Raw genomic sequence first — 27,470 nt, forward strand, 5'->3', positions numbered from 1 at the left:
TATATAATAAATAAATAAAATATATATCGAGTACACGTACTATTTTAGTGATTAAGCGGCACTGTATGCGGCGTCGACCATACTGTACCACTTTCTGTTAACATTATGAAATACCTTCTAAAAAGCTACAGCCGTTTCTTTCGACGAGGCTTGTTAGAGTTAGGCATTACCATGGGTCTTTCAACGAGTTCTTAATTTAAATAAGTTTTTGTTCAAAGCGTTATTAAATTAATTAGTAAAAAAGTTTTGTTAAAAGCTTAGATTACTTAGTAAATCACTAGAAACGATAGATACTGGTACTACTAGAAGGCTGTCATACTTGACATTACTGCCTTTATAAAAGAGCGCAAAGGACAAAGCAAACCCAAACGACAAAGAGCCCGCAGAGTAACTGTTCCAAGTCATGTAAAGAGGGTACATTGTGTTTTATAATACTTTTCGAAATTCCATCACCATATCTTGTGGAAAAGTTACCGAACCTACTTACTTGTTAGAAACATAAAAAAAATGAAGTAGCTACATCATACCCTAAGGTATTTGTATCTAGTAATAACCTTATCAACCATTTTAGTAGATGTATTTACAACTGTATAGATAGGTATATACTTAAACGTCTTGTGCCTTACACCGATGTTTTGAGCTAGATTAACCAAAATCCAGTCCACCCTGGGCTGTGTCTCTCTCTCGTGTATGTATGTGTACGTGTATGTTTGGGCGCGTCTGTGTTTTACGTTTTCAAACAGCATTTTTTAGCTATTCAAATGAGCAGATTAATCGCTTTCCCTACAATATTATCTACTCTATTTTTAAAATCAGGAAACTTTTTTTTCTCCTACTGGCTACAATGAGTGCTACGAGATACTCTTGACTCTTACAACCTTTATGTCCTCAGTGGAATTGTCATTTAGCGTTGCATGTTTTGCCTCGTAATTTCAGGATAGCTCTGTTTAAAATCTAGGGATATCATCGTAGCTGAATACCTACTAGCGTCTAGGTCGTTGGCCATTTTGAGGGCTGAAAACCTCAACCACATCGTAGCTGGTGCGATCAGGGTCTTGAATAGAAGTTTCCTCTATCAGTGACCGATAACTAAACTTAATTTACACTTTAATTAAATATTTTACTCTACAAATTGCACATTTTAATCAAGTCTCATCTATTGAATGTTCAGCGTGGCGACGCTCAATTTTCGAATGGTTTTCTCGCTAACTCAGTGAAGCCATCCTCGTGCGCCAGGCATTTCTTGCGTCTTGCAATAGTGAAGCGGATAGACAGCAAGCTCTGCTAAAACACACTTTTTACTGCATTCCGCTTACTTATCAGCCAAATCGAGTAGGTAGCCACAGTGTAAAACATTGGTAACAGTTCCGCCTAATTTCTCATTACTAGAATGGTCCACTCTATCCTTTTTTAGGATTGCAGCCCTTAAAACTTAACATTTGATATAAACTAATCGCTCACGAACGCCTTGATGATGATTGCATCGTTCCGCCGAACAATAATCTATTATCTGCCTATCTATTAACTATTATCTGCCTATCAGTGAAAACACCAGATGTGATTTAACTTGAAAAAATCAATTTCTCGAAGTTACGTTTTTATTTACACCTATCTCGTTGTTACTAAGACTCGATATGGATTATATGTACATTTGGGCGGTAGGGTTAGCTTTGCAAATACTTGCAGCATAAAAATTCGCGCTTAAAATGTTCAGTGTTCGACCTTTTGACGACGTGTGTCACATAAAGCCGTAGGGACGCCTTATAAAGCAGCGATTACAGTTCATCTTTGCTTCACTCAGTTGTATTTTGTATTCACAAGCAATTGAGCGTAATCACGTCTGCACATTTCCCTCTATTTCCGAATACATACAGAAACTGGATAATATTCTCCGGAGTTTCGATGCCATCAGAGCGGGTTTACATTACTGCTCTTTGGTACTAATGTACAAACGTTTCATATATAGTTCTTATGTCCAATTTTTAATAATACGATACGTTACGAACTTCAGTTACGCACACATTTTCCTTGTAGACTAAAACGTCCTTCTCCTTCAAACAAAACCGTGTCAACAAGCAATGTCCGTACTGTAACAGATCGTGTCCATTATCATCAAACGATGCATCCGATGTTCCCATTTTTCCTTAATCACCTGTGACATAAATCACGGAGTGCGTCCGTTTAACGCAGACTTACAGAAGTGCGCTATAAGAGCCTATAACGAATGATGATCGTATGCTAACAATAACATTGTATTATCGTAAAAACAACACAATGTTCGTGACCTGCTCCGACGGTAATAGCAAAACAATCATTGCCGATGATGATGTATATATAAATATCTATTTACACAGACGAATTTCATATGAAGGAAGGCAGCTAAACTAGACTCAGGCAAAGGTCGGGCTGTCACTCCAGTTGTGAGCACATTACTTTCCATCATCAATTTAGCCAGCTTTGTCGCTAGCCAAGCCAACGGAATTAATATCAGACGTCAAAAGCTTCCTTACGTACTACGTGGTTGGGTCCATCCCTGGTCCCTGTTCCCGGCCACGTTTCCAGCCGCACTTTGGCTTGCTAAATCTTCCTTCCAATCCTGATCTTTTCTATGTCCTCGTTCAGAACGAGGAGAAGGTGCTGGACAGGATAAAGTTGCTGGTTTTCTTTTTTCGGGCTTCGTTCGGTTACTGCTGCTAGGGGATGTCCGCCCGATCTTTCTATTCGCTCTTTTGTCGCCTGCTTTCTGGGCAGATCCCGTTACACCGACCTTGGCTGGCTCTGACACAACCGGAAAGGCCAATCAGGCGCACATTAGCTCGACTGGTTTCGGCGTTCATAGCCTCAATTAGCCCCTTTCCGATCCTTGGACTCATCGCGACCCAAACGTTCGGTTAACTCCCACCGCCCGATTCACCTCTACCGATGCCCCGGCTGCTAAAGCAGTCGCCGGTTTTCCGTTCGCTGCCGCTGATCATCACCTAGCCCTTTCTTTCTTCCTATAGTCTCGTTCCGTGCTGCTGTTCGTTTTTTCTTAAATTTTGCCTGGTGAGTGTTTCTTACCGGCAATGTGAAGTGTCAGAAAAGAAGTTCCAGGAATCGCAATACGAAGTAGCATTACCAACACCGTCACCAGCACAACCGGCTAGAGTAGTCTTAAAGTTCGTCTCGGAGCAACTACTCTGCTACTACCGTCTTTTACCAGTCTTGGTGGTCTCGTCCGAAACATCTCATTGCTCGTCCGCTGGCCATCAGGCCATCCATTGAGCGGCCAATGGAAGACTACGGCTGTAGCCAACCGGATCAGCTCGAGACGCAATCGCAGCAACCGCAACGGCACCAGTGGTAGCACGAACCCTCGTGGATTGCAAAGCGATACTTATAAGACGTGTCGTCTGACCTAAATCAGCCACACGTACCAATGACGCTCGCAGACACACGTACACGACCATCTAAACTTCAGGCCAAAGTCATCTCCGTTTGATCCTCTTCTTTTTTTGCCTGTCCTGCTCCTTATTGATGTTAGTGTGAGGCATACATATACGTACATATGATACGAACATAGATCCTGAAAGGGACATTTCGTCTCACACACAGAGCGAAAATCGCGCGCTTACAAAAGCTCACTCTTCCTTTCGCACATAGGCTCAGACACGCGTAAACTCATAGCATACATAGATTTAGCGAGGGTTCACGCTTGCCACGTTGCTAGTCCATGGGGAATGCAGAATAGGGAGTGACTGCGCGAGAAGGGACAAAGAAACAAACATGATGTAGAAAGCGAAATTGTAAGTACAGTTCGAAAAAACGAGTTAGAAGATAGAAGTAACAGAGGGTACAGGAAAAGGAGAGATATATAGGATAAAAAGACGTGAAGAAGGAACTGGTGAGGTAGTTTAGGAACAAGCAGCTTCTCTGTTAGCGAGCAGCGGTTGGTCTTTTGTGTGGGCAGGAAGAGACACAGGGGGCGAATGGCCAGACAGAGAAAGATGAAAAGATAGGGCAAAGAGAAGTGGAAACAAGCGAGAGGCAGAGGGAGGATGGAAGATTCTCACAGGACGTTAGACTTTTCAGACTGCCCCTCCCCCACTGGCTAGTATCTTGCAAGTGGATGATGTATGCCCCGTTTTCTGTGATGCTACTGGCCTTCACCGACTTCGAGCTGTCTGCTTTAGTGCTCCAGAGCACTCTAAAGCGTGGTCTTGCTATTACAGAGGCAGCGATGGCAGGACCAGCAGCAGCACCATCATCATGAGCGGCTCGAATGCAATTCAGAGTGGAAATAGTAGGGGTAGTAATGGCGATGGTGGTAGAAAAGCTCTTTGGTCTTTTTCTCTCTCTCTCTCTTTGAAGTTGAACATTGCGCGTTGCAGTCGCAGCCTTCTCCTCGATTCGAGGTGGATTGGCTGGTTAGGGGAATTGACATGGGATAGTAGACCGAAAACGGAACTGAAGGGAGTACGACGACCGTTTGCAGTTTAGTGTGCTGCTTCCTTAGAACGAACCTCTGACTTCAGGCAGTAGAAACGTTCGATACCGCCAACGGCGCCAACAACATGGAATAGTGTCCATGGAATCGATGGCCACAAAGCGAAAGTCATGGCTATACTTGCCACTTTCATGCCCAGCCTATACTGGCCGAACCCGCGATGGTACTGATCGCGAAGGACCACGGTATCAGCGACAACCCACTTTTTTCGCCTGTCTCAGATGTAGTGTTCTTATCTGGCTATCATCTCTCGGGGAATTTGCAGAAGCATAGGATGCAGGCCAAGAGTCGGGATATCGAGAAAAACGTTAGGTTCCAGACCAAAGGGTCTATGGTGCCTGGCGGTTCGACGAGTTACAACTAACAAACGTAAGGATGGCCGCTTTGTTGTCCGCTCTTGATACTTCTTTGTTTGCCCCGGTAGGCGTACGACCACGACGTAGAAATCATAATCTAGCGTTTTTATTGTATTGCACTACAGGTCTTGCTGATATCCTTGCGAGAATGATATGGATGATCGTGAATGGCACACTTTGCTCCTCCTAGCGAAAGAACGGGATTAGTGCGCAGGTCCAAGAATGCTATCTACATCCACTGCGCCATCAGCGGTTTGTGGCGGTAATGAAGACACAATATTTTTACTAACCAGTTGATGTGCCGACATATTCGACGGGTCTGCACCCGACAGTAGCAATCGTGTCCTACAGCAACAAAAAGAAACAAGACATCAAAAATATTCAATTATTATCTTTGGGGCACTGCGTAATCTCAGACGATACAAAATAATAACAATAGAAGTGATTATTTTATTTTATTTAACAGTTACACGTAACAGTTGGTTAATTGTTACGTTTCTGTTACGACGTATCTGTCTAGCTAATTTATCTGGCTTCTACAATCGTGAGAAGCCCAATCAACTAAAGAGTATATGCGAAGCAGGAAGGAAATCAATGACGAAGACGATTTAAAAAACAAACAATTAGTCAATTTTGAAGGCCATACAAATATTACACTCTGGATTTGTAATATTTTCGGACTTTAACTGATACATTTCCTTAATATCTCCCGTCATAAAGAGCACAGTGAAATGACATGCAATCGACCACAGGGAGCTTTGTCGGTACTGCTGAAATTGTTGAAACGTGTCTGTAGAGTTAGGCAGCGGTTCAACGTGAAAAACAGGAGATCGCCCTATTCATTGGTCTCAGAAGCTTCATTTGATTCTGACTAACCAGTCATATTAAATTAGCTACTATTAGTTGCTGTCGCGTACGGCTTATTCTTCCTCATTATCATTTTCACAAACGAAAAAAAGAACATGTTTCGAATACAGCTAACAAAATAAAAAAGGAAGAAAAAAAAAATTACGAAGCAGCATGGCGGGGATAAAGTTTCTCCAGCATTCGACAGATCTTAAGTCTACTAAGATTTTCACAGTCAGGTCATAAGAAATCATAAGCGAAGCCTGTAGCAAAGATGGTAATCGACACGTTCGTCTTCAAGGGTAATGAAACGTACGTGCTGCTCAATGAGATCTTCAAGATGTAACTGCGTCTGTTCTGACAAATGTAACATTCGCTGGTTATGCAGCTCGATCTGTTTATGTTGTGCTGTTTGCTTTTGAAATTGCATATTAAGTTCGAGATGCTGCTGTTGTTGTTGGTATGGCTGATGGTGCTGATGTGCTGATATGCTAGGGCAGGTGGCTCCGGTACCACCGAAGCTGGACACATTTATGGTTAGATCGGGGCTAGCGCCAAGTGAAAGGGCGCAGCTACCCTCTTTCATCAAACTCTTCAGATTTGCAGCAGCTGCTACTGTAGCAGTGCCGGTCCCCGCCTGCTGCTGCTGCTGCTGGTGGTCCTGCAGGACATTCTGCTGCTGGTCCTGCAGGACATTCTGCTGCTGTGGGTTGCTAGGCATCTGCAATGGAAAAAAAATAACCAAATCCGCTGATGAAGGAAAACTGAAAAGGTGCCGTTTAGGTAATAATCTCATATCATTTAGGAGACTACCGAGTTGCCCCAAATCACGCCCTTTAATCTATCTAGACCCTGGCACAGGGCCATGCTGTCATCTAGTAGGTAGTGAAGTACGGGTCCGCAGACAACTAACTGAGCAAATCAGCAGTTTGGGGCAATAGCAGCAACAGGAATGAGAAGGAAAAAAACAAACACTACAAGTACCATATCTAAATTTGCCCTCTCCGTTCTTTTATGGCCTCATTACGGGCTATGACCGAACGTGAAGAAAAGCGCAAAGTCAAACGGTCAGCCATTCAGCTGGCAGACTAAATAACAGCGAAGCTAGTTCCCGTAAAGATGATCGCAGCTTCGCCTCATTTCGCTTCGATAACCTCCATCATCTTTGGACGAAGAGGAGCAAAGGGCCAAAATAGGTCTCCTTTTACCAACTCAATTTACTGAATCGGGGTGGCATATTCTAACGAAATCGGTTAATAGTGCATTGCTTAGTGTAGGGTACGAAACTACTTGCGTGGGCAGACAAACGTGCCACATGCCGAGGGCGGTTGCTGAGCCGCTAACTTGTAAATGCTATTTCATATAATAACTTAAATCGGTGTTTAAAACTTAAGGGAACTTGAATTAGTGTCATAACGTAGGCTAGTTACCACAGAAGAAGACGTCGAGATGGCTATTCGGGTACGAGCAATGTTGGCTTCCTAGTGACAGTACCTACATAATAGACACGTAATACGTGTATTTCCTTTCGAAAATAGCTGAATTATACTACGATAAACAAGAAACCACTGGAGAAAAGTTACTTGCTGTATAGTTCTTTGTACTTCTTTGTACAGAACGTTAAAAAAGCGCCCAGCTCATTTTGTCACCGCGGTTTATTTTTTTCAAATCCAAACCTTTATAAGACGCATGGTTTTATTTTCGGACGCAAGAGTGACGACAGGAAGTCCGTTTCCGGAAACTCCCATATAGCACTTTTCTTCTAACATTACCAAAAGACACTCACCTGCGTCTTGACAATCAGATGTTTGTGCCCATGTACGCTAGCCACGTTCAGTGTGGCCGTTTGTCCAGCCTGACTGGTTATTCCAATCGTTCGATGGGCCTGAACGAGATCGTGCTGATGATGCATCCCTCTTGCGTCGTGTAGCTGTTGCTGTTGCATACGAGCACTCATATGGCTAGGGCACTCATGAACACACTGTTTCTGGCTATGGGTATGCATACATGTGTGACCTGCCAACATCGACGTTGTCAAACTATCGCAGATCGCTTCCCGCTCGTGCTGTTGTTCACTTGAGTCGGCGCTATTCAAACGCACAGCCGCCCCACAGGTTCCTAGTGATGTCATTGATACCAGACTGCAACCGCTTGGCGCGGAACGCAGTGCAGCCTTGTTACCGTCAACCACTGCGGCCATTAAATTCGACTTAGGCCCGCCCGTCGTGTCTACAATCTTTGTTGCTGTTGACACCTGGCGAGAGCATTGGGTCAAACGGCGTGTCAAAGAAGAACAGGACAACACGTTAGAAAATATCGAGCGGTTCAAAAGCTCGCAGTGCAGGATATATATTTTCCTAGTTTATACAAGGCTGACGCATATACTAGGTCACCTATTAAGCACGGTGGATATTTTGCGGAGATATAAAATGAGAGCGGGATAGGTAATAACGAGTTGGCGCAGCAGCTGCGTATGGCAGCGATCACTGTTAAGATATGCATCATATCAGCAGCGTGCAGCAGATGTTTGTTGATAACGTCATTCATGCGAACCCTGGCGAATATCTTTTAAATATGATGAATACCCTCGGAATGAAGTCACCCCCCTGTTAGCGTACGTGCAGATAATATGTCGTGCAGGGCGTCTACACAGTAATGAACTCTTCGAGGCAAGCGTACAAAATGAAGTGTACAAAAAGGCGAGTACGAAATGAAGTGTAATAACATGAATAAAATGCACTCTTGAATTTTCTTAGAATAGAGAAAAAGGTGCAGAGTCATGCGTATGTAATACCATACATACATATATGTGCATGCGCACAATAAGAGCGAAGCTTCCACCTAACTTGGGGTTTGTTCAACCTTCTGATCAAGGTCGTAGGTTCGCCCTAGGTTCTTTTTGCGCAGACGACCTTGACGTTGCCGAATAGCAATAATCGCATGCGCCATACAGTCGGACGCATTTGCGGTCAGTGTCCCCCAGACTCACACAATTCCCGCTCATAAGCTTAAGAATTAGTTCAAAGACGCCGTTCGACATCACAGTTACTATTCATATTACTGAGAGTTGTCGCAATGTTCTTTGTCACGTCGTAGTCGCGTGGTGATATAGCAGCGGCCCTCACAGCGATGTCACGGTAACGTGTTTGCCTACAAACCAGAGGGACACGAAAGTGGTCTAGGTTCGAATCTAGGCGTGGACACGGTTTGACCCAACAGTATATAGTACGAACGATATAATAATAACTACCCTAAATGAGCCCTTCCGATCGTATCAAGCTCGTCCTACGAGAGATCTTCAAAGCAATCCTACGTAGCGGCAGTGACACCTGTTGCAGAAGGCTAAGAAGCTGGAAGTCAGCTATGTATAAATTCTACTTTGCGCCAATGCAAAATAGCATCAAGCATTGGTGCAACAATGAACATTCGCGAGTGCTTAGATATATTGGTGAAGTTTTGTATGATTATCGTTACCTGCTTAGTGCGTATTGGGAGAGGTTCAGCATGCAACTATTTCCTTAGGTATTTCAGAGAGAGCCACACTTCAACCCACAACTATTAATCATCCTAAACGTTGCCCTCCACCTTTCAAAGTTAACCCACTGAAATACAAATACGTATTCTATAGAGGACAGGCCATTGTAGACGGATGGTCTGCGCATCTCGATGGCTGGACGCCATGAAGCGTGCATTTTAGCGGGCCATTTATTAACTCTAACTGGTAGTCTAGCATTCCTATTGAGATACACGTATTTATACGTGTACATACAACTGACTGTAACGTCCGTCAGTGACTTGACTGAGACAAATGTGAAGATTCTCGGCTATAGACCAGTGGTCGAGTGCGTATAGTGAATATAATACGCGCCGATACGGTTGACCGGCTAATATTGGTAAATCAATCTGAACGATCAAGGAAAAAAATACGTGTTGTTTTCACGTACTGCCCATTTGTTTAACTGGTCCCGTCAAGTCTAATCTAATCTAGCCTTGATGCGTTATCGTATAGGTTAAGTGACTGAAACGATGATCGAATGGCTTCGATATTCGATACGTAAACACGTTTCTGGTCGTAGAGCAATGATGCATGACTCTACCAATATGACGACGATCTTGATCACAATAATAATCGTTGAAATGATTTAAATTTAATTAAAAAAAAAAAAAAAAAACCGGTGCAGGAGGCTTGTTCGTACAACCACAATACCATACTGAGTCTCTTCACGTCAGACTTTTCGTCAGTTGACCATTTTTTCGCTGATATAACTCAATGCACCCTCTATGCACACGTTAGCCGGCCATCTGTGTCCGCTATGTCAGCTGGATTAAAAATTATCGAATATATTTTTTGGGCATGTGTATTTGTGTGCCACCACATTGTATAAGGAAGAAGACGTCCGGACTGCACGTACAGGGATGCAGATACGGCCAGCGTAACAGCAGGAGGTTGCACACAAAATTATTATTTTATGTACAGGTATTTACAGTAAACGTGCGTCACACATTTTGTCAACATACACATGACCTACTGTTTTGGGCTTTTAGCTATACAATAATAACCAGTGATTTGAAACGTCTTAATAACTCACTTGTCGTCGTTTCAGCGGGATATGCAGACCTATTTCAGATTTCGGACGTCCGTGTTCCCCTTCTTTCCCCTTCTTTATCCCCTTCTTTATAGAACCCAATTAGGCGCAACACACTTCCGCAGATAGTGTATCTGACAATCGTCTATCTCAACTTTTACTCACATGCATCTATCGCAGCAGGACTTTTCCATGAATGCCTGTGTATCAAGCACTCTTTTCTTATACGGTTCACAAAAAGTATTTCAGTAAAACTGTCAAAATAGTTATACGGGCATGCTCAACTATATAGTTTGTCAGGGATGCTACGAATGATTCTGCTGCAAGCGGTGGCTCTGAGATTATTCCGTTAGCGATCGCATCACGTCGTACAGACACGGTATCTTCAAGCGAGTAAACTACACATTTTCAGTACTTAATCTAGATGACAGCTCATCTCGTCTAGATAGACAGGAACATTATATAATAGACAAATGAGGTATCGCAAGCGCATAATTTTCAAGGTTGCTTGACACTTCGAAAAACGACAGGGTATATTTCAGTGGTTCTGTTTGTGTCACAACATCGTATATATTACAGTATGTTTAAACATCTCTGCTTTATTAGAGAGTGAGAAAGCCGTCAATAATGGAGTGTTTTACGCTAGTCTTTACACGGTACATACGTTTATAAACGGGTTTTTTCTTTGTGCAACGATGACCAACTGTATACAGTAGCAGTTAAACGGTTGCTTTCCTCTTCAATCTCTTCTCCGATAGCAGATTAGATGATGTGCCATTACTAATAATTGCTTCATTTATTTCGCGTGTCACAAAACAATGTACAGATAAAGTGACATGGAAGACAATGTTATCTGAACGACTATGCCAAATGGTATCCGGCACGATGTGGATCTTGAGGCGGTCTACCGAAACTAATCGATCGACCTATACATTCAAGAGAGAAAAAAGAGCTACAACATTTAGCACGCAAGAGGGATATCGAACGCGTTGAGTCTTCCTACCTTTGGTTTATCGTCAACATTCTGCTCCTTGGTATTGGCGGCCTCGTGCAGAAGTCGTGCTGTCTTGTCCCTTTGGTAATAGACTCCAGCAAATATCAAAGCGTTCAAAAATAATAGGCAGCATCCTACGGCGAGTGTGATACTCAGCGCGGACGAGGAGGCCACAGCCCCAGCCGGCAGCAACAGGGAGTCGAACCCAAACCCTCCGAGACCACCGGAGCCACCGCTGGCGGCGCTTGCTCCTGCACCAACAACTTCACTGGTATCATTCGACTAAGTTGGAGGAAGTGGGAGAATGCCGTTGTGAAAAATTAGAAAAGAAAATAAAGATGATAACGATGAGTGATTAGACTGCGAATCACTAGACAGGATGGTAATGAAAATTGTGTGTGTTCTACGTCGTAGAAATCAGATCCGCAACAAAATACAAATTATGTGCATGTAAACAGGATTAAGATCATTTTGGCGGCGTCATATCCGTTAATTATGTAGCTAGAAAAACAATCAACGAGCTCAGCAAAACCTGTCGCGCAGAAAACGCCACAACAAAATAACATTCAAAATAACAACGACCTGACAAAGACACATCTACGTGGCTCAGGCGGTATAGCTCGTGAGTAGAGGTAAAATGATGATTTCTAACAAAACGAACTACTAGGGACACAGAAAGGTAAAACGTGATTATTGTAATCATCAGTTAATTCACATGGCTTATAGACGAAGTTTGATTCTAAATTAATATCCTCTTAATTATTCAGATTGTTACCTTTGTTTCTAAGCCTTCTGCTCCAGGGTGATGTCGCACCTCACCACCTGTCGATCCAGCCGGCACGTGTCTTGAGCGTGGGTCGATGATAACTTGGCCTTCGTAGCTACGGGGATCATCGTGATCGTCGAGAAGATGATGTAAGGGGCTGACATCTGGCCCACCCGACCTGCCGCAACACAATGGTAAAAGACTGAAGCAGCGAAATGCATGGAAATGGTAGAAGAAGATATCCGATATTAGGTACATATAGATAGCAGACCCAGACAGCTTTCGAAATAATCAGCTGTCCCTCTAACGTTGTCGGGTGATTTCGGGTCTAAATGTCCACCATACACATCAGCTATGGCAGGCATCATTCTGGCCATCCTAGGGTCCTTGCAATTAGTTAGTCTCGGCCAGCTCGCAGTAATAGTACACCTCAGCCTCTTATAGACGTGTGTCCCGCAACCGCATCCACACACTGGCGAGCTGATGCCCAATGGGACGTGTGAAACCACTGTCCCAAATCCACTTCGATGGGACACTCTTGACTCTTGAGAGGTCCTCAAATGTAACTCATAAGATATACTGACAGTAATGTATATCTAAAGATTGCAGAAATTATTAATAGTCTTCATGAAAATGGTCACCCAAAAAGAAATGTTGGATCGTACACCAAAAAGACAGTTTTGTGAGTCATTTGTGCACTACCCTCAGCAGGACGTTACGAATGCACCACTACGTAACATGGATCCAAGTCACATCTGTTTTCAGAGAATGGAGGACGTACATTTTGTCGAATCTTGACCAGGAACTCACAAGAAATTCAGTCAGTCTTTTGTGGACGATGTATTGTTTTACGAAGCGTGACTAGAAATAAGTTTGACATCAAATTTTTGCCAGGGATCATCTAAGCAGCTGTAGAAGTGGACCGACTTTCCTTTTGCGTCTTTACAATTTTTAGCTCAATGCGCGATCTTTTTCCTCTATTTGCCCTTGTGCTGGGTGGGACCGAGCATTTAGACAGCTCTTATACAGTTCGCCAGATATGACAGCTGTCACGTTTTGATCAAGGTCGATTTCAAACGTGTGTGTGTGCTCCTATCAAGTTTTCGCTCTATGGCTCTACGATGTCGTAGCAGCATAGGGCATCCAGCCTCTCGGCCAGAGGTCGCGGGCTACGGTTTTTCCTACAAAACAGCCAACCGGGCATATACGGTCTAGCAGATTACGGTATGCGCCTACCTCGTCATAGCATCTCTGGAAGAAGGAACACTGCTCGTTTAACAACCAACATCTTTATAGGAATATAGGAATAGGAAATAGGAGATCCTTAAGTATCTTTTCCTTTCGGTTAGGCCTGTGAGTGACATCTTCAAGACAGAGCTCTGTCTAACCTACTCGGATGACTAAACATGAGATGCTGCGTATAAACAAGCTCAAGGACATTCGAGGACGTTTCCTTTACTACCTGGACTGTCCCGCAGTCAGTTGAACCTTATAGAAAGGATGCGCAACTGCGGTAAGCAACACGTCTGTAACCTCATTACTGATATCACTATTGCTGTCATTTAGTATTTTGTTGGAATTTTCACTATAGTTTAAATCATACATGGCACGACAGTTACTTTCTGAGTGGGTAGGACTGAGACCAGCCAAAAAGGATCGTGCACAGCAATTTTTTTTATGTTACAACTTGGTAACATGTCATGTTGCGACTGACTTTTGGTTTCAACAATATCAACGATAAACCTTGCTTAAAACCTTTGCTTTAAATATGGCGTTATTAGGAGAATCCAGACGTTCGATGATCTGTAGTATATTCACATTGTGACAGTGGTACGAAACCTTTGAATGGATGTTCCTGATCCTTTTGTGTACCGGGATTCTCTTGTGGCCTTGTTGGCATCACAAATTAGATGTGCATATATTCTACGTAATTTCTCGTACAACTTTGGATTTCTGATGGCAAATGTATGTGAACCCTAATCAGATCTGACAGTTAAACCTGCCATATTATATGGCTACGTGCAAATTTTCTATAGCTACCTATGACTTGAGTTTCAGCCCTTATATAGAACATTTTTTTGCGTATTCCTATATTTAAAATGCAATGGCGCACCCTTTTCTAGACCTAATGCATCATTTCTATTAACTTTTGAAAGTCTGTCAAACCGAGCTTTCTCGATTATTATTGAACTACATACTTGAATATTATTCTGTGAGGGCACCCAGATGTAACACTGCAGCTTTACAAATATTGACCTGTTGCAGAAAAAGTCATCACTGAAGACAATGTGCCACTCTTCCACTTCGAGCTCTAGGAGCACGGAAATGCCGGTTCAAAGCAGAAATTAATGTCATCCACAGTTGGATTGATGAATCTTCTTAACCCAGGTAAACCCCGAGTTAATTTTTTGTCGTACCCCAATCGAGATCGTAATAGAGGTCTCTTAATAATGTTGATATTGCCGTATATTGCTTTCGACAATAATATTCTTTCAAGAAGTTTAGTTACAATAATCGTTACTGGCATCGCTCAATAAAACTGGAATCGGCGTTAGAACGCAGAATCTCAGTGGAAAACTGACTGAAATACCTCGGCTCTCATTCACGAGCGATAGGAGATCGTTACATGTCTCGCTTGTCTTTAACTCAAATTTACTGAGGTGACGCTCAGTCCAAAATAGCCGATGTCCACGTCATACATGGTCTATTGCCGTTTTGTAAATCAGACGGAAAGGAAGGACTTCATCGCAGCCTTAGTATCTCGTCCTTAATCATATGTGTTTCGTAAATGTGCCTTTTTCTTATAGTCAGTGAAGTGAATTTAACGCTTTTCTTATCGCTGTTCTTTCGCAAACATGATTATGCAGTGGCATACATTACAACTACATATGATCTTTCTGATTTATTCCTGTTTTGATACTTTGGCACTTTAACGAAAACGTAATCGCGCTCTTGTTTTTTGTTGCTTTGAGGAACTGAGGTAGTTTGGCGCCTGAGTTTGTTAGTAGTTGCTATGGGGGCCTGAGTTCGCTGATAGGAACGAATGCTTTCTATAGTATGTAGTCTGCTTGAAGGTATTTGTTGTCACTTCTTCGCTATGAACCCTTTCCCGCACTTTGCCGCAGATTGCTATAGCTCAGGTTGTAAGAGCGTCGCCAAAAGTGGTCGTAAAGGACCAATTCAATTTTCTGACGAGTCTCTTCACCAAGGCAACGGTCTACGTGACATCAGACCGTCTAAATGTTAGACATGAAATGGTAATCTGATTTAACTATAGCATTTCCAAATCCAATTAGTCAGTCACTGGAGGCGGTGCAAGTAGCTTCAACACTCCACAGCGATTATTTTTATATGTAAACAATGTACCATTTGGCACAAGCAATACATTCTGCGCTTGAAAGATTTCTGACTTCTGACCGTAGCGGGCGAAGTCCGTCTGAAGTTCACAAGCGGTAATATGTTCGAGTCCCTTGGTGAGCCTATCAGTGGCGCGCGTACATGTTTGTAGTATTTGTCCAGTGGATGCGGGCAGCTATAGCAAGACTGGAGGCTGTCGTTGTGACCACGAGTTCGCAAAAAGCATTCGAGACGATTATTTGCCCGCAGTGATGGTCGTAAGTAGAGCATCGCCTTTGACATAAACAAATGTTACGGTAAATTTACTACGAGGGAGAAGTAGCTGGAGGTGCGCTTGCCGTAAGGACAGCCATTAAACCCTAAATCTAGAATATCAAAATAAGCCGCCAAACTGCACCAGGCATCTATGTGGATACGGGGCCAGTAAGAGCCGTGGGAAGTTTCCTATCTGCAAAAAGCAAGCAAGTGTGTCTTTAACGAAATTTTCCAAGATACATTCTGCTGGTTTTACTATAGGATGGTACTTAATGATTGTTCCAATAACCCTAATAAATTTTGTATATTGTGATCAACATTCGTAAAATGTTGCGGTCTACAGCTAGCCAAGGTCGTCCGGCCGATGCACATACTATTTCTTTTATTTTTATAGACCAATGCCGGACCCAGAATGCAAATTGTGAAATTACTTTGCATCAATAGTGACATGTATAAGACAATCTGAGTGTATTCTGGCCAGCTATATTAACCCATCAAAACGGTCGCCATATGAAATTAGTTATATGACCTCTAAAACTTATGGCTCAGCATGATAGCTTTACTCCATTGGTTCCGTTGAATGATACTAACTAATAATAAACCAAAAAAAATAACTATGATACCAGTTTGGTAATAATATCCTTTTTCAATTGTTTAAGGTTAGGTATGAGTTCGTACTGCTCGTGTTGCAGGTCTATTCAATGAGCTGCGACACATTATTATGTGCAGATACTCAATCGCTGGTGGGACACCGTCAAGTTGTGTTATAGCGAAAACTTTTAAGATCTTGGATGTCTATGGCCTATTAACGAATTGGTTTCTAGCAAGTACGCATCAAGCACAAGTGTCTAAACGTATCTATAGTTGCTTTCCTCATAGGACATTACCGAGTGGATTTTACTATTTTTCAATGTAGATAGATTGAAAATTTACGAGACTTATTTTTGTTATGAAGTCAGGACGATAAATCGTTTTTTCTTTCGATATTTTGAAATACATCCAATCACACTGATGAAAAGGGGCGAAAAAAAAGGAATAGCTAATAACATTGCGAAAGCTAACTATGCCCTCACTTGTGTGGCCTTCATGTAGACTAGCTGTGCTTGTTGCGGCTCCTGCAAATAGTAGAGATATTTACTCATACAATCAGCGATCAATGTTATCAATAATAATCAATATTATGTTAAACAGAATTAGACATTTCATCTCGCATTGCTGCAATAATGATGGCTGTTCAGTAGAACCGCATTGTTGAGAGGATCAGAGTGGTTTAACTGTGGGCGCTGGTAAACTGACACGCGCCCGCATAAGAACCGAATCGGATCGTGGGCTATAGGAGACAACAATCCTGGATGGTACGATCTTGAAGATCACTTCTGGGGATGTTGGCATCCGATGGTCTCACATGTCTGACGGGCTACCGCGTCTATCTAGAACCTTCGTTTTGTTCGTTATGGAGAGCCGTTAACGATTCACACATAGAATTATAAAGTCAACTTTTTCTGCCGTCTAGGGGCATCGGGGACTTCTGTTTTCGTCGATACAGTAAACTTGTCGCGCTTCGGCTTGCCCCCCTGAGGCACAGATTATTTAAGCGGCTACCGCAAGGCAACTGAATCAAGATCGAGAGCATTCGCTTGAAAACCACTCATACATGAACCATTTATTGAGAACTGCAACGATAATGCTTTTTTTTGCACATAAACCTATTTTTCTGGAACTTAAGGTATTTAATAAAAGTGTAGTTTTCCATCGGTTCGGCGCGACATTCGTCTCCGGATTTCGCTGCACAGAATCTTTGTGAAATGCGACTTGCATACATAGTGAGAGGGGTCCAGTTTTGTAAAAAATTTAAATAAAGTTTATTAAAAAAGCAGACCTTTTTCTTATGGTAGGGTTTAATACTTCTTCTTGAACTAGAACTACTAATTCATCTAAACTGCACTTCCAAGCCGAATTTGGCAAAACTTGTTCTTAGATGTCCTATGGTAGCAGTGTATATTGAAATGGAGTAAAGCCATCTTGCACAGAAAGCCTTTAGCTTGCTTACGTTTTAGCGGTCCGTTGAACTGCTTAGGTTACAAATCTTCTCAAGATATTTTGTCGGTCTGTCGATGGCATTAAGAGAAACATGCACACATATATAAGCATACACACACATATATACCTCAGAGTCGACAAATATAGGTTTATAGGACGACAAATATAGGACGAAAATATTTTAGGCGTATAAGCCATCCTAGGAACGATTCCTGTGGCCGGTACTAAGCATAGTCTGCCTCAGCACATGAATCTTTGTTTGGATATACTCTGCTAACTAAAAATGTTTCTTTAACCATTTTTAGCGATGGAAAGAACCAGTTAGTTTGGACATGTATAGCTCGAACAAACATATTTGTCGTTGTTATGGTTCTCTTCTTGGGTGGGTGCTTTTGATACATCCGGACGTAGAATAATTATGTTTTTCAATTTTCTGAGGCTTTCTGTCATTTCCGTTTGGAATGTCACCATGCCAGCCACTTGATATCAGTGAAGATCTCAAGGGTATTTACTTTACGTATCGCGTTCTTCACGCTGTAGCGTAACCATTATCGTAGCAAAGGTTTCATTAACGTATTGTATATCATTAAATGGATGCAAACGGAATATTGACAGTCCGATTATGATGCGACATGGACGAACCCGGCGATGCATTGAAATGAGTTACATTCCTATACGTTTAATAGAGAAATTTGGTTCGATACTTTTCGAATTTTCTCACTATTAGATAATCCCGAACATAACGAATTTCTTCATGATTTCGCTCTGAGTCCCTTATGGTTTCTACGTTATATGTAGGATTATTTATTTACTTATTATAAACATTTAGCGAACACGTACCGTACAATGGGAAACCTGGAAACAACTCAATTACATCCTTATAGAAAACGTGCTTATGACTACAGTGACGCCGCTTATGCGAGCCAGGTTTTTATGACCCGCTCTTGTATACCCTACATGCGTCGAGGAGTATGTATGCGCACGTTAATCGCTCATAGGCCTTTCTCTGTACGAAAATCGTTTCGTAATTGCGAGTAATAGCCATCTATGTTCATAAAGCTGTCTACACCCTTTCTTCCCAAAGAAAGCAAGTGTCTTCCGATATACGAATTTTTTGCTTGCATGTATTGTACATATATTATGTTGTATATTAAAATGACTGACGGGGATGTGGACTTTGTCGTTTGCCAATAAATTGGTGAGCAATGTACCAGCTTGCTAGGTTTTTCTATAAAGGAGGTCGACTCGATAAGTGAATGAAGAAATACTGTTCGATGTCGGCTCGTTCATCCCAAGCTTATCGACTTCGTTTCCGTCTATCGACAGCTATTGCGCACCGCACGAATGGACATATTTTGTTTCTTCATCGATTTTCACACGATATGTAAAGGTGAAGATGAAATGTCTTCCGGCTCTTGCCAATTGTCAGATCCTTTTCACGCTCAATGATCACGATCTATAAAGTTAGGCTTTCGACGTCTTCCCTATGCCGTCGGAGCTCCGTTGGTGAATTCAAACGGAACGCTCTTTCAGATCGTCTCCATTTCGTTAGCTGCACGTAGATAAGCGCCATTGCTCAAAAGTGCTTATTGGTTAGCTGCGTCCGTTTAGACCTGTAATCCAAATATCTGTCGTTCGAGAATAAATATTTATATTTAATTTCCGATAACCGCACGTGCTGGCGTACGTTTGACCAACCGACCAGCTAATCCAGCTACCATTTGTTCATACTTTTCGAACTATCTACAGCCACCCCACATGTTTGCTTGCTTTGACCGGCCTAGACTAGAGCATAATTGTGATGGTCCATTGATGCAAACCTACTCTCAGCCAGATACGTGGTTTCTACCTAGCTGTTGGCCAACTTGGAGGATTTGGAAGATAACAATTCGAAGAGAGAAATCCTCTATCGGCCTATTTCGATTGCCTGTTTATGCTATTAGCAAATCTGCTACATGGCGGGGGCAGGACACTCTAATTTTAGTTAATACTACTAACTTCGGTTGAATCAACTAATCTTACGCGTTGATGTCTCACTGAGCATAACATGAGCTATAGCTCGGGTGCGTACGAACAACTATTACATGCCGTTGCATTACTTCACCTCGTCTCTTACACCCTCGAAATCATCTTAATTCTATCACTAGAATGTTGCCGCAATCCTTTCGCTTTCTGAAGCTTTTTAATCATAACCTGTTCGTCATATCAATGAGTTTAATCGCTGTTAGACCTGATCATGTCTCAGGTAATAGAAGTTGGGTCTGGTCGACATTGTTTGGGCTAATTTGAAAGCTGAGATTTAGTAAATGAGTACGCGCTAAACTCGTTAGAATATCTTCAATCAAACTTGAAGTAGAGCTCCCTGAAAACATCAATACTGTTCAGGCCCACCATGTGTGCCTGTTGTAGCCGGGTACGCTATTGGAGGAAACGGCCCAAAGATGGTTTCGTCCTGAACATTTTGACGTGTTCCTTGTAGTGGCCGACCAATCACAGAAGAACGTGTGGACGAAACTATTGCGAAGGCCAACATGTATCGCCTAAAAACTAAGCATCCATTACCAAATAGTCTTAAACTATTTAAAGAAGGCTGGCTGGCTGGCTACCAAAAAAAAAGCACAGATTAACGCGAAAGAATCTACTCGATCTTTATCGAAACGCAACAAAATCGAGCTATTTTTAAAGTGATTCATCACAGCCAATGAATAATGGATCACATACGATAATAATGAACAGGTGCTCCACAATATGTGGCTAAGGAAAAGATGGAACGAATTATACGTTGCCAGTTGTTGCCGCCTTGCAAAACCACTGATTCAGATATTTAGTGTATCTTCAATATTAATTGAAAAGAGCCAGCCAGACTCGTGGGCGACGTCGTCTACCGACCCCCATTCTTTAGCTAATCGGCAAAAATTGCCGTAGAGCTTAAATTTTCCACCAACTTATGTTACCTGTTTCAGTTTCTGCAGAGGCTATCTAACGGTATTAATATAGTTTTCATGAATAGGTGTAGAAATTATCTGCCACTGTTTTGCGGCGAGAAATTATAAAATTCCACGGCGATAGAATTATGCTGTCAGCAAAAGGTCCTGAATTAAAATGGCGTATAGTTAAGCTAGTAATATTACCTTAAAATACCACAAAAATTTGTACTGTAGTTTTGCCTCGACAAGTTAATGTTATACTTGTTATTTTCCTAAAATTTTTGTTGCGCCAATTTTGTTACAGTGACTTTTCTTTGAATTTAATAAACGTATAGCTTTAGTTCGGTGATCGCAAAACCAGTTTGGTGCGGTTACCTTGCTATGGTGATTGGTTTGCCTGTTCAATTACCCGGTTGATGTGGTAATCCAGTTCTCTTGTTGAAATGTCTTTGTAATCTCGCTACTTCTTCCTCTTCGCATGTCGTTGCGATTATCTTCTTCAACAGAGTCTAGATACCTTCCTAGTTGAAACTTTAACTTGAAAACTGTTCATAAAAACTCAACCAATTTCTAATCTACCTGTATATGTACCGTTAACCTTCAGCTTAGTGAATGGCGGCCTGTTGGGGCGCCATCATCTCATTACCCCAGCACCAAATAACCATGCTTTTTTTTTTAAACATTATTGTATTCCCGAGGGTCGTCACAATTATTTTTTTTCATCTTGTTCTAGTATTGCAAGCGCTCAATATCGACTGTCACTTCCACTATATATATATATATATATATCTACAAACCCACATCCACAATTTGTACAGAATATTAAAAGTACAGCGGCGACTAGTTTAAGCCCTCGGGTGAGTTCGTGTATACCCGAAAGCAAGCAAACAAATATCGTTTTACTACGCTTGCGGCGTGTTTCTTCATAATTACTAGCCGTATTTATTCTGCTGGAACTCGAGAAGTGTTCCCGACTTTGCATTAAACGGTACCTCGCCCAGTTCTTCTCCGTTTTCTGGGTTAACGTAGTGACTTATTACTAGGAGTGACTATAAAAGCATCTAGCACGGTGCACGTACGATGAAATAATCCAAGCAATTTATAAGCATGATACTAAGTTGGAAGAAGAATAAAAAGCGAATCACAATATTAACCACAGTGATGCCATCTATAGACTTAAATTTACCTGTGGAGCTGCGGAATTAGATGGGTCCACAATGCAAGCCGATGCGCCCTATAGTGATCCCTGATTGCCGGTGGTTGGTTAGCGACAGTGATTTGCATGAACTTTTGTTGAGCCAGATCGTAAGGTGGCCAATGCTTGTTACTGTTTCCTTTAACCTCGTCTCCCAGATGTCTTGATAGATCTATCCCAGAATTCTTTATGATCGTCTTTGATCTTCCATCTGCAGAAGATACTCTTTCGGCTGCTGATTCACTGTCTTGCGACAAGGTCGGCTCAGCAAGTGAAGGATACCTGAAAAGCCAGCCAAGCGATAGATCATAACTGGTTTTGCGATAAATTTAAGTTACGTCAATTTTTTGTTAGGCTTTCAATTAAATATAATATATTAATACAAGAATCCATTTACCTTATATACTTGAAGCACTAATGAGATACGATGACCTCAGGAAACAGCATGAATTATCGTTACGTCTCCCGATCAATTACTTAATTTCAGTCTTTAGTTGTGTACACCTACGTATAGGTCTCATCAAAAAAAAAACAAATAATCATAGTACCATACAGCGCTTACATTATAATCCTTACTTCAGATTCTATTAGCTTAAGGTTCTGTTTCTTTAAATGTTACGAACCACGTTGCCAAGTTAGTCCTAACGGGCCGTTGTATCGATGTTTCAAATGAAAAATCATGTATTAACAAAAAAACGCTGGTAAAAAAAATGAGCGGGTACAATTTGAGAATCTTATCTTTAAAAACCCATTTCGAGGGCACCAAATATGATTTTGAGCAAATTCCGTAGGTATGTTCATTTACAATTTTGTAAATCTTATCTGGGAAAGGCAGCATTGTAGGATATATATACGGATACATTCTAAAACGTTGTTTTTCCAGATTTGATAATGAATCAAATTCAAAAGGAGCAAGCACAAGATTTATGACAATTAAATGATTTTAACTGATTCATTATTATTATTATTATTATTATCAAATAATTTTTTTCGCTTATAAGAGGTTATTTATTCTCGTGACAAAATAATAATCAGTGATTTGGAAAAACTACAATATCAAGAACTTGTTTTCATACACTACCTGCTTCAGATGAAACCACAGCTAACTTTTTGCAATTAACGCTCAATGTCTAAAAACCGCTTATACCATTATATGCTGCTACCTACGTTGGAGAATACAGAAGACTTCTGCTTGTTGTTTACATTCCCTACATCCACGTTTGCGCAATGAGTAAAAAAACTAAGCGAAGCTAAGAAGAAAACTGGGCTGCCTGCCACCATAACAGCAGGGTAGCGAAAGACAGTCGTAGACACTATAATTATGGCCGTAATAAAACGCAAGATATCAAATGCACATAGGGTATATAGATACCGTAGGAGAAGTTAGCGGGAATTTCAATCAGTGTTGTAGCAAATCGGCTTTGTCGGCAGGCGAACTTCAAACTCTGTTTCATTCTGCAGACGCCTGACGTGTTGACACGCACAAAAAATAAGGGCTTGGTAAATGCCTATAAATTGATTCATAGCTATACTGCTTAGGATATTTGTATATACTCTACAAGGTGTAAACACTGTATAACGGTGAGAACAGAGCTTAAGATCTAGGCACCTCTTCAACCTCACCTAGTCTCTCTATGTTTCGAGTTTCTTGTCCGGTTCTAACCTATGAGACTCAATACGTTTGTCTATTACAAGTCATATAGCACCACAGGGCAATAACTTGTCATTTACGCATCTGTATCAAATGTTCCTTTCTGCAGATAGTTTTTTCAAGGTTGAATCTTTACAGTCCACAGAAACATACTTCAAGGATCGAAATACTCAGAATACTTTTCGCGAATTTCAGGCCGTGGCACATAATTACCTCAACCCAAGATATTGTGGGCGAAATCAAAGGACTTCACGAGGATATTTTTGTTAGAAGGTAAATAGGTATTGGTTACGGGTTTCGATACCTACTTTCTATTTTAGCTATAAAAACCAACACAGGAATTAGATTAGAAGCCCTTGTTATCAAATGTGCATATTCAGAGAATAATAGCTATATATCTTTAGAAACATAGTAAACATCGACGATAAAGTATCGACTGAGCCACAGGACAAACAACAAGCTGTCGGCCAGCGCAATCTACTAACGCTTTTTACCAATGTATCATCTAAAAACCGCTGTTTTCGTCTCTGCGGTGCTCGCTGTTGGAACCATTGAGTGTTAATAACGCATATGTATGAGAAAGCCGATACCAGTAACTTTTATGTTTCGACTTTTCCTTCCGCTATCGCTGTTAGGCATTCCATTAAGCGTCTGGCTCCCAGCCCGAAACAAACCGTGTGTCTATGACCGGGCAACGCGTCCCTAAAATTAGCGGGTAACTGCGTTACCCACTAAGCTATCATGGACCTGCGAGAAGACAGCCGAGGCCATTTACGGGTCTGGCATGATTTAATGAGAGAAAAGTGGCCCTACAGCCACTTGCAAAAAGTAAACAAGGATCAACAGAAAGAACCACTTTGCGGTTAAAAAAATAAAAACTGAAGAAAACTAATGCATTTCAGCTATTTTGGGGTCTCCTTAAGACTCAGAGTTATCCTATTTGTTATTAGCAGACGTTTACAAAAAACTATGAATTTCTGAAGTGCCTGCTTCACTTTGATGAAGAATAAATATTTTTAATTAAATATTTTTTTAAATAATATTTTTGCGCGAGGACAGTGGCTACTTTACCTAGCAGTCAAATGTATTGACTTCAGATTTCAGTGCCAGGTATTGAGCCTTGCAAAGATGGAAGCATTTAATATTTATATTTTACTTTGTTTTTATAGTATAGAGTTACAGAGATGCACTCGAAATAAAACTATGGAACTTACTTTAGCAGCATTGAAAATAGTAGGATCGAGCTCTTAAAACGCTTTGTGATTAGAATATGTAGTGCTACGCTAAAGGTAAGAAAGCTTTATCTTTAGTTATTAATTTATGTTTCTTTTTCAAGACGGGTTTCTAGCATAAGGTCCCTAAATTTATCATTGTGAGATACTCTTGAGGGCTGTAATTGTCGTGTATAAAATTCAAGACCCTCTGTCAGAAAATCTTCTTACTAAATACTATTTTGCTTTGAACCATAGTAGTATCTTCTCATTACCACCATCACCACAAATGGTCCCAATGGTGCGAAAAATAAAATGAAAACAATGATTTGACAGGAATGAGGGTACAGAAAATGTTTCGAGCAGTGTTGAAGAACTTTACTAACTATCCGTGTAGACCGATGGATGGTTGGTTGTGTAGAGACACATGGACTTCATTACGATTAACTTCACAGTTGTTCTACTTTAAATTTGAACTTTACGTCTGGTATGGTAGTTAAGCATCGCTCATAACTCTGTTATAGGTGATTGAACAATCCTGACATATAAAATGGGTCCTTCTGGGCGCTGGCAAACTGATCACCAATAGATTAACAACAGTCTTAGGAAATAACTTATGAGCGCAAATAACACCTTTTTATATTGCGGATAGTTCGAAGAACATGTTAAACTTGTGCTTGTGAGCTCCTCTCACACCTTCTTTTTGACATGGATTTATGTTTAATTTTCTATTTTATAGGAGAGCGACTTGATCAAATATTCTATATCGAAAAATTTCTGCCTCATCAGCTTTTAAATAATGTGGGGAGTTTTTAAAATTGATATTTTTTATTATGGAAACCTTATGCCCATCTCCAATTAACGATGTCCTGGGTACACGTTTATTATTTTTATCTGTTCTTTCCTCATAACATCACTTGGAAAATTAAAACCCACGGCCCAACTCACTAATGAACAATTTAATTTTTTCTTAGAAAGGCCGGGAGCCGCAGTCACAGAGTTAAATTGTAAGTGCACGTAATAGACGTGGTCACAAAAGAAGGTAAACGGGTCACAATATCTAGCCAATCCTAGCTCTCTAAAAAGAAAATAATTGTTCAATTTATATAAACAAACGAGCGTGCAAAATAACATAAAAAAAATAATAATAATTTCTGCGTAACTATACGGTTTGACAATCATTTGACCGCTACAGTTCATCACACCAAACGACTTTAAGCAAATATATTACATATTTCGCTTATAATTGTCGATAAAAAATGATATACATGCATTTTGGTGTTTGATAAATGTTTCGAATGCTACGTCAGTCTAACGCGTTTCCTAGAAAAAAAAAAAAAAAAAAAAAGCACATGTAATTAATTACTTACCCATCTCTAGCGAAACTGGTCCAGTACTCAATGGAAGCTTCTGAGATTGCTTCCTCTTCAGGTGTGTAGTTTGATCCGAAACCGCCGAGTTGGTTTACCAGAGGTGCACCAAAAACATATGCTAAATAATCCTCGCCATTTGTCGGACTTCGAACGCTATCGCCCATCAGATCGACTTCTTCTCGAATGCGCCGATGACGATTTCCAAATACACCTACATAGGTTGAAGTACCTTTGAGCTTCGAATGGAGCTGAGCCGTTCTGATCAGGGGTGCAACCACTAATGCGTCTGATACTGCCTCCAATGTACCTATTTAGAGTTGGGACAATTTACAATGAGTTAGTAGGGCAGTAAACGTCGACGATTTTCCCGCAACCGAATAATCGGTCGACTCCACATAATGGTAGTGGTTAAGAAAATTACAAATTTTAATATACAAAATGTACGTCCTGTTTTTCGGTTGGAAGGAGAACCAAATAAGTCACATCTTTCGCTCATTTTGACGTCATAAACACCTTGTTGCTTTTCTCCTGTTCTTAGTTCTTCGTTAATTTCTATTCAAGACATGAGCTTATTCAAACGTTTACATGTCCTCTAAGCCAATAACAGTTTTGCCGAAAGAAAGAGCTATGAAAGAATTTCGACATTAAATCATTTAACATTAACACGCCTAGCTGGTTCTATCAGTTGAAGAAATCGAGTCTTTTGCTGTTCCTTAAAGCCTAATTTTATCGACCTATATTGGATACGCTATTCCGGTTTGAAAGAAAACTGTAGCGCGCTTATGACAAGCGCTGGGCTTTACGTAAAAGTGACACCCCCACCACCGTTGTTAAGCACCACAAGCTAAGATGAGCGAAGCAACCGTAGCGCACTCTTCGAAAGGGTTGGCAAGACCTGTCAACGTTTGCCTATTCAGTCAAGCAATAAATCGATCCTTTGTTGAAAGGGCTAAGAACGGGAAGATGCTGTTTTCAAGACCGGATAGTAGTATAAAACTGCTGTTAGACTTATGTCACGTGCGTTATTTTAATAAAAGTAGAAGTACGCTTTTGTGTTTTTAGCCTTATTGTCATTGCAACGCCGTAGTGAAACCTATATGTATTCCATGTACCTTTGCTGTCTAATTCAAACCTTTCTACGTAAATATAGCTTTCGGTTACCTTTTCTTATTCCTTCAAACCTTCGGGTTCTTCGAACCCGTTGATTTCGCTGAGCTACGAGACCGTTGCAGTCGACAATCTGCACTGACATTGATCGGTACAAAAGCATCTAGTCAGCTTCGAATCAGACTACTGAATTTATCCAGGATATTATCACCGTATCATATAGAATTTTTAATGAAAAACAGATTTACTGTTTCTAGTTAAAGTTAAGAATTTTTCTAATCTACAGCGTACTTAAGTAAAACAAGAAAATTATATATATA

General features: G+C 41.1%; 1 protein-coding gene and 1 long non-coding RNA gene across 3 annotated transcripts in view; one reads left to right on the forward strand and one right to left on the reverse strand.

Moving 5' to 3' along the window:
• LOC111251374 (uncharacterized) overlaps positions 1-24,672 on the forward strand; it is a 30,630-nt gene extending 5,958 nt beyond the window's left edge. The window contains exons 3-7 of the long non-coding RNA XR_015328385.1: positions 12,057-12,228; positions 13,384-13,547; positions 14,300-14,422; positions 23,655-23,732; positions 24,095-24,672. This is a non-coding gene — a long non-coding RNA (uncharacterized LOC111251374). The remainder of the gene's footprint in view (positions 1-12,056; positions 12,229-13,383; positions 13,548-14,299; positions 14,423-23,654; positions 23,733-24,094) is intronic.
• LOC111251373 (neuroligin-1-like) overlaps positions 1,559-27,470 on the reverse strand; it is a 116,980-nt gene continuing 91,068 nt past the window's right edge. Inside the window, exons 8-15 of one of the 2 annotated variants that reach the window (XM_086990143.1) lie at positions 26,041-26,350; positions 21,800-22,090; positions 12,044-12,212; positions 11,278-11,550; positions 7,475-7,942; positions 6,005-6,409; positions 5,133-5,187; positions 1,559-5,028 (exon numbers count right to left, since the gene is read on the reverse strand). In XM_086990143.1, the coding sequence (XP_086846269.1) occupies positions 4,949-5,028; positions 5,133-5,187; positions 6,005-6,409; positions 7,475-7,942; positions 11,278-11,550; positions 12,044-12,212; positions 21,800-22,090; positions 26,041-26,350 (2,051 nt within the window). In that variant the 3' untranslated portion in view covers positions 1,559-4,948. The remainder of the gene's footprint in view (positions 5,029-5,132; positions 5,188-6,004; positions 6,410-7,474; positions 7,943-11,277; positions 11,551-12,043; positions 12,213-21,799; positions 22,091-26,040; positions 26,351-27,470) is intronic. The other variant, XM_022807882.2, reaches the window with a different exon arrangement.

This window comes from Varroa destructor, unplaced genomic scaffold, assembly GCF_002443255.2.
Source record: "Varroa destructor unplaced genomic scaffold, Vdes_3.0 BEIS01000005.1, whole genome shotgun sequence".
Classification (NCBI taxonomy): domain Eukaryota; kingdom Metazoa; phylum Arthropoda; class Arachnida; order Mesostigmata; family Varroidae; genus Varroa; species Varroa destructor.